This window comes from Notolepis coatsorum (genome assembly GCF_963971535.1).
Source record: "Notolepis coatsorum genome assembly, chromosome: 4".
NCBI lineage: Eukaryota > Metazoa > Chordata > Actinopteri > Aulopiformes > Paralepididae > Notolepis > Notolepis coatsorum.
Genome location: NC_140168.1, coordinates 122,755,049 through 122,767,095, shown reverse-complemented (window position 1 = coordinate 122,767,095; position 12,047 = coordinate 122,755,049). Strand labels below are relative to the sequence as shown.

Sequence of the window (12,047 nt, the reverse complement as noted above, 5' to 3'; positions counted from 1 at the left end):
AGTTCAGAGACACGGTTTCATTAATAAAGAACGCGGTGACTTCATCTTTATTATTAACACCGCGGTGTTTGTTTGGGTTTTAAAGCCGCGGACAGAAGCTGCGTGCGGGAAAAGGGGGGGGGGGGGCGAAAATAAGACAGCATTGTTTGTGTTTTTTTACACATAATAATATATATATATTCAAGAGAGGTTCGTTGGTTTTTGCAAAACCCCACCCAGCTGCCTTTCGTCAAATGTGACAGCTCGTTTTGCAAACGGTCACCGCATGATGATCACCACTTGTTTTGCATTCCCGGGTTTATATATACTTATTATATATATAAGTTTTATATTACAACAAGGCGATATGATCGCTCACACCAATCTGCCCCCCCCCCCCCCCACACACACACACACACACACTACACCCTCCCTCTCCCTCTCTCTCGCCTCCTACTACAAACATCCTTTGATATTCGAGAGCAAACGAAAACACACATCTATAACTATAAGGGGCGAATCAAGCGTGCAGCATATTCATATACAAACAAAACACACATCTTACCTCGTCCCCGCCTTGTCCCCCATCTCTCTCAGGCCTCTTCTGGAGACGAATCTTTCAAAGCGATAATATAGTCGTTTAAAAATCAAGCAATTAGAGTTAGACTGCGGGTTCTCGCTGCCTCGTTTCCCCCTCTCTCTCTCTCTCTCTCTCTCTCTCTCTCTCTCTCTCTCTCTCTCTCTCTCTCTCTCTCTCTCTCTCTCTCTCTCTCTCTCTCTCTCTCTCTCTCTCTCTCTCTCTCTCTCTCTCTCTCTCTCTCTCTCTCTCTCTCTCTCTCTCTCGCTCTGTCTCTCAGGGCAGAAGCGCCAACCCTCTTCTTCTTCTTCTTCTTCTTCTTCTTCTCGCTCCTTGAAGCAAGTTGCACCGTTTCCGCAGCAGCAGCCCACTCAACTAGTCGGAGACCACGCCTCCCTAATATGAGTGACATCGCGCTCGGCCAATCATACCCTACCTACGCGGAGTCCATCAGGCTGACTGACAGCCTCCGGGCACCCGCCCAGCCCACGGGACCGCCAATTAAACATCTTTGTCGGCGAAGAGGGGTGTGGTTCCACCACGCTTAACAGATGAGAGGAAAGGCAGATAGTTCCATCCATAGATATCTATGGTTCCATCGGTTGGATTTGTACGCATATCATATCTCATATCAGTGGCCAATCATCATTCCGTGTTGTATTGGAGTTCGTTAAGAATTCTGCTCATGAATAGCGGAGCACTCACACCACGGTGTGCTTGTTATCTATTTAGAAACAGCCTGACCCTATCTGAGATTTAGGCTGATCTATTTACTAATAATAATAACTTTATTACACGCACTGAACTCTGTTTCTTTTTTGTTAAGTCAAAGTTTGATTGGAAATAGACCTGTGGAATCATGATAGGTATAAACATGGTCTCCAAATCGCCTGCAAGAACATATTTTCCTCAATACACCATGTGTCCATTATTCAAGACACATGCCCAAACACACACACAACGCACGCACGCACACACGCACGCACACACACACACACACACACTTGCAGCAGCCCTAACAAGTACTGTAGGTAAAACTGCATTCATTACATTGCTTCCATTTTTTTTTTACACAAAACCATCATCAACGTCCCACTTGTAGTGCTGGGCACTAAGCTTCTAAGATGTAATTTGGGCTCTCCTCCACATCCCAAACGGCTATTTTGGGGGAGGTTTTAGGTCACAGGCTTTAAAGTAGGGTAGCCTACTTGTCGTATGGTGCCCTTTTTTTAAGTGAACATGATGGCAAATCAAAAGCTTAAAGACAAATGACATGAGACCATTCTAGTAGGTTCTAGTAGACTTTGTGAGTGACAGGGCATTGAGGCTGAGTCTTTTAAATCCCACCTGTGAATGACAAGCTTGCTGTATTGCTGTATTTTTTTTTACAAAGACAGATAAACCACATTGCAAGCAACTTGTTGCATTGTAATCACAGTGTTGTTACTTGCTTCCACTTAGCTGTGTGTAATGGCCCTTTTCCAACCGAAAGCAGACAAGTCTAGCAGGCTGCATTCAACCCGGAAGCCGGAATCAAACCGGGAACCTTCAGACGATCGCTCAAGAGATTCAAGAGTTTTTATTTGTCACATACGAGACATGCAGTGAAATGTAGGTGGCCATGTCCGCCTCGATTGTGCAAAAAATACAAATAATAAAATTGAATAATAAAATAGAATAGATACTAAAATAAAATAGAGTAGACATGATAAAAAAAAAAGTTATACGAATAAAATACAATGCTAAGCTTAAGAATAAAGGCAATGAGTAATATACAATAATATACAAATATACAGATCTGTTTTTTAAAGTGACCTTTTAGTGTATTTGTGTGTGAGAGAGTGTAAGTGAGGATGTGTGTGTGTGTGTGTGTGTGTGTGTGCGCGCGTGTGTGTGTTCATGTGTGCTTGTGTGTGGAGAGATTATAGTGTTCAGTGTTCTGATGGCCTGGGGGAAGAAGCTGAGTCTGAGTCTATCTGTTTTTGCCGCATGAATGCAGAGGCATTCTACCTCCTGAGTCACTGCCACTCCACAAAGAGGAGCGTATATACAGTACCTTGCATGTACCTAGTGGCTGCATACGTTCCTCTACATCGGACATGAATTGAATGAAGCCGCGCTGCTAGACTTGGCTGCTTTCGGTGGGAAGGGGCCATAAGTGAGCTTGGGAGACTGTTGTTGCGGCTCCTGGTGCTACACTGTTGCTACAGCAGTCAACATTGCTACTTGCCAACTTCTGCAAATTATCTCTCCACTGCTCCTGTGTCCTGTCTTGCTTGTGTGGTTTATTGTTGTGTTTCGCCAATTGATTGATTGATTGAAAACTTTATTAACAGATTGCAGAATGGGTACAATACAGTACAGCTCAATACACACAATTGTTAAGGGAATGCAGACCAGAGAAAGACTTTCGTCTTGTTTACATCAGGGTCCCCCCATTTTCAATTCATCAGGACATAATATGACACACACGACATACAGATAGACAGTACTGCTACATCTATACATTTATGACATACCAGATTTGCAAATACAGTACTGTTTGTGATACAAAAAGAGTCAAGAAAAGGGAGTATATACATTTGACGTAGAAACTGTACATTGGAGGAGGTTGGGTGGGGTTGTGTGGGGGGGGTTGGGTACATTGGGATATTGACAACCATACTGGGTAATTTACATTGGAGGTGGTTGGGGGGGGGGGGGGGGGGGGAGAAACACTGTATAAACAAGCAAAATTGTACATTGGGGGGGGGGGGGGGGGGGGGGGGGGGGGGACGACGACACTGTACAAACAAGCAAAATTGTACATTGGAATATTGAAAAAACCATACTAGGTAAATGACTGTACATTGGAGGGGGTTGGGTTAGGACATTTACAGGGGCCAGTTTCGAATTGCAGTCTCCCGTAGTAGGTGTCCCTTGAGAGTAGTTTTGAAAGTGGGTAGTGATTCACATTCCTTTACAGCTTTGGGTAGGGCGTTCCACATTGATGTGGCATAATTGTGAAACGTGTTTAGTCCCTTGTTTGAGCCGAATCTGGGTTTAACATGATTTGTGGAGCTCCCTCTGGTGTTGTGATCGTGGTATTCACTGACCTTTGGGAAGTATTTTGACATGTACATGGGTACCTTGGTCATGTAGTGTATCTTGTAGACCAGGCCCATTGCAAGTTGCTGTACTCTGTCGTCTACTCTAAGCCATCCTAGGTTGTCAAAGTGGGCAGGGGTGAGGTGGGTTCTAGGAGTAAGGTCAAGCAGTAGTCTAACCAGTTTGTTTTGAGATGTTTGTAATTTTGTTTTTAGCGCCTTTGAGGTGCTTTGGTACCATGAGGTGCAAGCATAGTCGTAGTACCCTTGAATGAGTGCTCCTGCCAGAGTCTTCAGGGTATTCTTGTTTACCAGAGAGGAGATCCGGTACAAGAATCGAGTTTGTTGGTTGACTTTTTTTATTACATTGGATGCCATTTTGTCACAGGAGAGATTAGCCTCTAGGATGGAACCCAGGTAGGTAATTTCATCTTTCCTTGTGACAATATTGTCACCCACTGTAACTGAGAAGCCGTCGGTCTTGCTGAGTTTGTTATTTGAACCGAAGAGAATGGACTCTGTTTTGACCATGTGTAATGATAGTTTGTTATCAGCAAGCCATATGCAGATTCTGCCTAGTTCCGAGCTGAGGGTTTTTTCAACCTGTAACTTGTTCTTGTCAGAGACCAGCAGGGCTGAGTCGTCCGCAAACAGGAACAAGTTGCAGTCACAAGCTGACGACATGTCATTTGCATAAATTAGGAACAGTAGCGGTCCTAGTATGCTTCCTTGTGGAACACCACAGCTCACTGTGAGGGGGGGGGATAGGGTACCGTTTACCTCCACCATCTGTTCCCTCCCTCAAGGTAGGATTGCATCCAGCTCACTGATAGACTATCAAAACCAATTGCTTTTAGCTTGTCAATCAGAATGGAGTGATTGACAGTGTCGAAGGCCTTTTGTAGGTCCAGCATGACCATGCCGCAGTATTTGCCCGTGTCCACCTCTTGTTTGATGTGGTCATTCAAATAGAGAAGGCATGTGTCAGTGGAGTGGGATGTTCTGAAGCCAGATTGGAATTCGTAGATTCGATTTTTTTTCCGCTAGGTACTTTTCGACCTGTTCATAGACTATTTTTTCCATGACTTTCGAGATGGAGGTGAGAATAGAAACAGGGCGGTAGTTGCCTGGGTCTAATTTGCTGCCCTTTTTGTGCAGAGGGGTCACCCTCGCAATTTTGAAGTCCTTGGGGACGTGTCCCTGTTTTATGGAGAGGTTTATTATGTGTGTGATGACTGGGGTGATGGCGGCTGCTGAGTCTCTGAAGAATTTGGAGGGGATGTTGTCATGTTTCAAGTTTTCAAGTTTCTTTAATAGTTGTCATACAGAAGTACAGAATACTTTCATACAAAATGCTTCTTACTGTTACGCTCCAGAGACTGTGCTAGACAAGATAGTATCAAATAACATAGTATAGCATGTAATTTAGAAGTAGAAAATTAGGTCACAGTGTTCAGTATAGACATATGTACAATGTTCGATGCAGAATAGACGTAACTGAGTTACCATATAGTATACAATACTATGCAGTGTACTAATGTACAGTACTATATAGTGCAAAGCAGAAATGGGATGAGGTACAATTTAGGTACAATTTACAGTAAGGTGTACGAGTTGTAGTGCAATCCTTCATCAATAAATATAAAGTGTGGGGAGTGGGTGCTACAGTGTGTTTGTTTAAAGTGAGTGTGTGCTATAAAGTGTGTGGAGTGGGTGCTACAGTGTGTTTGTTTAAAGTGAGTGTGTGCGTGTGGATGTGTGTGCTATGTGCGTTTGATGGTTGTTGTTGTGTAGTGTTCATTGTTCGTTTAGCAGCCTGATGGCCTGGGGATAGAAGCTTCTTCTGAGTCTTTCTGTGCTCGCCTTGAGACTCCGGTATCGCTTGCCTGACCGCAGCAGTTTAAAGAGGCAGTTGTTCGGGTGACTGGAGTCCTTAATGATTCTCTTAGCCTTGCCCCTGCAACGCTTGTTGTAAATGTTCTGGAGGGTGGGGAGCCCCCCTCCAATTGTGCGTTCGGCTGAACGTGTCACTCTTTGTAGTCTGCTTCGGTCTTGTGCAGTGCTATTCCCAAACCAGGAGGTGATGTTGCCAGTCAGGATGCTCTCTATTGTACATGAGTAGAAGTTCTTAAGGATCTTCTGACTGACTTGGAACTTCCTTAGGCGCCTGAGGAAGTAGAGGCGTTGTCATGCCTTCTTCACAACACTGTCAATGTGTGTGGTCCATGTCAAGTCCTCGGATATGTGGGCTCCGAGGTACTTAAAGCTGTTGACTCTCTCAACCGGTGCCCCGTCGATGCTGAGGGGGCTGTAGTCCTTGACCCCCGACCTCCTGAAGTCCACAATCATCTCCTTTGTTTTGCTGACGTTCAGGGAGAGGCTGTTTTCCTGGCACCATCCCGCCAGGACCTTGACCTCTTCCAGGTAGGCCCTCTCGTCGTTGGCAGAGATCAGGCCCACCACCACTGTGTCGTCGGCAAATTTGATGATTGTATTGCTACTCCGCTGAGCCACACAGTCGTGTGTGTACAGGGAGTAGAGGAGGGGACTCAGAACACAGCCCTGGGGGGCCCCTATGTTGAGGCTGATGGATGAGGAGGTGCAGTTGCCTGCTCTCACCACCTGGGGTCTGCCCGTCAGGAAGTCCAAGACCCACTGGCAGAGGTCATAGTTCAAGCCCAGGTCCCTGAGCTTGGCTATGAGTATGGAGGGGACTATGGTATTGAATGCCGAGCTGTAGTCGATGAATAGCATTCTCACATAGTTCCCCTGCCTCTTGTCCAGGTGTGATGCTGCTGTGTGCAGCACATGGGCTATGGCGTCCTCCGTGGACCTGTTGGGGCGGTATGCAAATTGCAGGGGGTCCATGTTAATGGGGAGGGAGGAGCAGATGTAGCCCTTTACTAGCTTCTCAAAGCACTTCATGGCCAGTGGCCTTGTTATGAACATTGAGAGACACAGAAACTGAACTATCCACACACAAGCACACACAAGCACATACACGACACGCACGCTGAGCACGCTCACACACTAGCAGCCACTTTAACACTCGTGCCGCACACACGCACACTTATGGCCAGAGGAAAGGCCACTTTAAATTAGTATAACATCAGGAACAGTGTATTGCACTACTAAAGCTACCTAGCATGTCCTATATGCTCTGTAAATACTATGTACAGATACCGAGATGGCACACCATGTACCTGTTTATTGCACTGTTGTTTTTATTGGATTCTATTATATGTTGTACCACTGTATTTTTATTGGATTCTATTATATGTTGTACCACTGTATTGCACATCGTCGCGGGCAAGACCAGCCGCATTTCATTGTATACCTGTATGCCGTGACAATTAAAACTCTTGACTTAACTTGACTTGACTTGAGGTTGGAGGGCGCTCAGTTTATTGAGTACCTCATCTGTTGTTACCATTTCCAGCTTGAAGTCGTCCTTGCGGACCCCTAGGTTTTTGTAGTAAGCTACTATGTGTTCTACCCCATAAAGCCCTGAGTGGGAGGGTAGTTTGTTTACCAGTGTTGTGGCTATGTTTGTGAAGAAAATGTTTAAGTAATTGGCTACATCCAGCTTGTCTGTGATGAGCGTGTTGTCCGTTTTTATGTTTATGTTTGAGAATCTGGTTTTAAGTTTTTTACTGCATCCTAGTTGATTATTGAGTAATTTCCAAAGTTCACATGGTTTGTTTTTGTTTTCCTCAGTTATGTCATTGATGAAACAGTTTACGTCGTTTCTTAGTCTGTTTCTTTCTAGTTTGAGTTCAGTCACGTGGGCTTGGAGTTCACTGCTCGTGCTTTTGGTAAGCTTTGACTGACTTTTACGAAACTCAGAGCATTTTTTGTCTCTGGTTTTCATAGCGGCCAGTATTTCGGAGTGCATCCACGGCTCAGCGTGGTTTTTTACCCTGGTGGTTCTTAGGGGGGCCATGTCGTTTAGTATTGTTGAAAATTTGGTTTTGAAACCAAGCCATGTTTCTTCAACCAGTGTACCATTGAGTTCATCTGACCAGTCCAGACTCTCCAGTTCAAGGTTAAAGGCCTCGCTAGAGTAGGTTTTGAGGTCTCTAGATGTGACTGTTTTGTGGCAGCCAGCCTTTTGTTTTCGCTTTTTGCGGGTACAGAATATCATATAATGATCACTTAACCTGCATGCTATAACCCCTTTATTGGAGATCTTGGACATGTCGGAGGTCAGAATGAGGTCAATGGTAGTCTGAGTTGATTCACATACACGTGTGGGTTGGGTGATTAGCTGGCTGAGGCCGTGCAGATCACAAAGCCTACTGAATGACTTGAAGACGGGTGCATCTTTTCGTTGCATATCCGTGTTCCAGTCTCCAATAAGAATTTTGTCTACATCCTCAACTCCAGCTAAACACCCGTCAAGTGTATCATAAAAGCCACTATGATCTGGCGGTCTGTAGATTGAGCCAACCAGTAGGGATTTCGCCCTTTCGAATAGGATTTCCACCCATACAGTTTCAATTGATTCATGATTCAGGTCATTTCTGTTGATGAATTTGGTGTCTTTGTGTATGTACATACAGACGCCACCTCCATGTTTGTTCCTATCATTCCTGATTATTGAGTAGTTTTCAATCTCTATCTCTGGATCTTTTACAGAATCGTCAAGCTTAGTTTCTGAGAAGCACAGTATGTTTGCCTTACCATTTATGAATAATTGTTTGATTTCATCCAATTTGTTTTTTAGGCTGTTTATGTTAAGGTGGAAAATGTTCAGTCCATTGGAGTTGGTTATTTCATTGATGTTGGCAGGTTCGAAGTATTGTTCATTTGTGATCTGTTCCTCTGAGTGGGGCGGGGGGGCTTTGTTGTTGTGGGTGGGAAGGGGGGAGGGGGGTGGTCGGGTCCTGCGCCGTGCTGGTACAACAAAGGACTCGTTCCTACACTCGTTCCTACACAATTCCCCACGAGGGATAATAAAGCGTTCAAGTATTATTGGCCTCTGTACACTGTGTATACTGTGCCTACAGTACAATGAAAATATTATTGATCGTTTCTGTAAAACAATTCATTTCTAAAGGCCAGTGGAATCTCCTTCACCATCCCAATGAGAGGCTTGGCTTTGGGTGAGAACGGCCCATTAGCAGGGCAATACGAAACCCTACATCAGAATTAGAAGCAATTGGGCGGCTAAGTGGCGCAGTGGGCAAGGCGCTCGTCACTAATGCAGGAGATGCTGGGTTCGAGCCCAGCTCTCGGCGTTGCTATCAGCTTGGCTGGTCGTTCATACTAACACAATTGGCAGTGTTAGGGGTGGGAAAGCTGGTGGGTGGGAATTGGACGTTGTGGACAGCGACTCCTACAGGTCGGTTGGTGCGACAGCTGCCTCCTCGTGTACCGGAGGGGACACGTGATGCAAGGCATGGTCCTCACTGCAGCTAACCAGTGGGAGGCATAGTCTAGCAATGTTCGAGACAGGGGAGGGGAGAATTGAAGGGAGAATTGGCAAGGAGAAATTGGGATGGGAGAAAAATAGAAAAAAGAAGGAGAAAAAGTGGATAAAAAAAAGAATTAGAAGCAATTAATTTGCCAAATATACAATGCAATGAGAGTCTAACTAATGAAAGGTTTTTAGTAGAAGATACTATACTTTGAATAGTAAATGGCCCTGCCATTAACTCATTCAGCGCCAGCGATTACCCTCATCCCTGTAGTCAATGGGCCACGCTTTAAAAGATAGGCATTTTCACTGTGCGTCACGATGTTTGCAGAGCTATATTATATATTATAGCTATGGAGACAATACTATGGCTCATTTGACAGTCACTATCTCTCGTCCAACATGTAAAAAAGAGTTAATTCTTTCATGTATACGTTCGCGTGTTATCCCGTGGTGAATATTGTATAGTTTGTAGAGTGATCCGGGCTAATTCCTGGAAGCTGAGTTATGGAGCGCTATGTGCATTTTGCTAAAGTCTTTTGCGTTGCTCGCCTGGACACGATATTATTTCCAAATCAAAGGTATATAATAGGTATTATGTTTCATCATGAAGGCATCAAAGGTGGGGGGGTCGTTTTGTGATGCTCTGATTGTCAGCAAGGGCATACGTTTTGTATACTACATACGTTGATCGTTGCGATCGATGTGAAATCATTGTATGATCAGAGTAGGATTGATGTCATATAGTCCTTACCTTTTCTAGGAGTTATTCCAAAATAAATATTCCAATTGTCTGATCGCGATTTCCAGTATTGATGTCCATCGGGTCCCTGACATGACATGGCACAAAATATGCATCAAGTGTGCTGGACGCGTTCCAAGTTGCTCGACTGAAGCGTTTCACTTGCCGGGGTCCAAATTCTCCGCCCGGACAATATAAAATGTAACACACAGTATGAAATAAGGTTTCAAAGGGTAGGCGATACGGCCACCTAGCAGGATTTGCCGGCATTGCACTCTCGAGTTCTCAGAATGAGTTCCAATGAGTGTATAGAATATTAAAATCGAAAAAAACTATGAAAACCCGAGAAATCTCGGGTTTTGGTGCTCAACCGCTGGCGAGATAACCCGAGAAATGTCGGGTCTGGTGCTGAAAGTGTTAAACAACAACAAATAATAACTTTTCACCTTCTGGTTTTAGTGTTCCAGGGACCCAATCCCCCCCCCCCCCAAAACTTTTTGTTCAATTATGAAAATGTACCATAGATTTATGTCACATATGAGTTTCAAATGTATTTCCCAAAGCAGCATAGTGCACCTTTGAGGACACGTTGTTTCCCTAAAACTTTTCCATTTGACTGATTCCACCTCAACAACTGCTCCTTGTTAAAACACACCCTCCTGCTACTGAATCAGACACAACCCAAACTTTTATTTGTACACTTTACTTTAGTCTGTCAGTACAGTTGTCACTGGCTCCATGTACCAGATATCCCAGACTCGTACTTCTCAGTTGAATTTGTTTTTCCTTGTGTTACTTTGAGCAAGAGAAGAGAACTCCCGCATGCTGTCCTTTTACTAAATCATTTAAATTTTTTTAACCGATGAAGGTCTAAGGACAGAAACATTGTACTTTAAAGGTGCTATAGATAAACGGCTGGGTGGCGCAGCGGACATTGCGCTCGTCACCAACGCAAGAGATTGTGGTCTCGAATCCGGCTGTCAGCGTTGCCTCCGGCTTGGGCCGGCCGTCATACTGACTCAATTGGCAGAGTTAGCGGGAGGGGAGTCGAAGGGTGGTAGTCTGGTCGTTGTAAACAGCGACTCCTACAGGTCGGTCAGGGCGCCTGCACAGCAAAGACAAAATGGCGGGGGCAGTGTGAGCCTCCTACACGTTACTCCTCACCAATGAGAGTCCGCACTGGCAGGTGAAAAGAAGTGACTGGCTGCCTCCACATGTATCGGAGGGGGCATGTGATGGGCTTCTATCCTCCCTACGACCGGCCAGTGGGGGGCACATGCGAGCAACAATCAGGACAGGGGAGGGAGAATAGACCTATCGCTCAGCCACGCCCCCTTTGAAAAGTCGGACAAACAAACTCGACCGTAAATGACTGTTCACGATGGCCGCAGGCAGCCCCTTTCCTGACTGTGATGCAAGCCTTGCTTCACAGTCACGAAAGGGGCTAGGCCGCGGGAGATTTACCACAGCAGGTAATAGACCTGTTTTTTAAAGATAACACAAATATTTCATCTAGAAGCAGACAGAGAGGGTTACAATATGCAGTGGAAAAGTACGTTCATGAGATACACATTTACCATAGACCTCCATGGTGATGCAAGCATTATTTAGCTATAGATAACGTCTCAAGCATTACTTACAGTTGACTTGATTGAAGATTACAAGAACTATGACGATAATCCATGATTACTACTATTGCTGATACATTTAGTTTAGGCTAGTGGTCCAACGCAAGGTGACAGCAGGCAGCCTTGTCTCACTCCGGTCTTTATCTCGAACGGGTTTGAGGGCTCCCCTCTGTGCAGTACCCTACTTGTCATCCCGTCATATGATCCTCTGATGATGTTGATGTACTTCGGTGGGATTCCATAGTGCTCCATCAGGTGCCACAGACTGTTCCTATCTAGACTGTCAAAGGCCTGTTCGAAATCGATGAAGTTGATGTATAAGGAGCTGTTCCATTCCAGGGACTGTTCGATGATGATCCTCAGTGTGGCGATCTGGTCTATGCATGACCTTTCTTTCCGGAATCCTGCTTGATGGTCTCTGAGGAGCATGTCAACGGCAGTCTTCATCCTATCTAGAATTATCCGGTTGAAGAATTTGCTGGCAGTTGAAAGTAGCGTGATCCCCCGGTAGTTCTTGCATAGTGCAAGGTCCCCTTTCTTTGGTATCTTCACTATGTAGCCTTCTTTCCAATCTTTGGGTATCCTTTCTTCTTGCCAAATTTTCCTCATGAGGGGA

The 12,047-nt window shown here is 45.0% G+C and overlaps 1 protein-coding gene across 1 annotated transcript in view; it reads right to left on the bottom strand.

Annotated features, from left to right (window-relative positions):
• arrb2b (arrestin, beta 2b) overlaps window positions 1-684 on the bottom strand; it is a 259,148-nt gene extending 258,464 nt beyond the window's left edge. Inside the window, exon 1 of the mRNA XM_084312624.1 lies at window positions 545-684. Within this exon, the coding sequence (XP_084168750.1) occupies window positions 545-567 (23 nt within the window). The 5' untranslated portion in view covers window positions 568-684. The remainder of the gene's footprint in view (window positions 1-544) is intronic.
• Window positions 685-12,047: the final 11,363 nt, after the last annotated feature.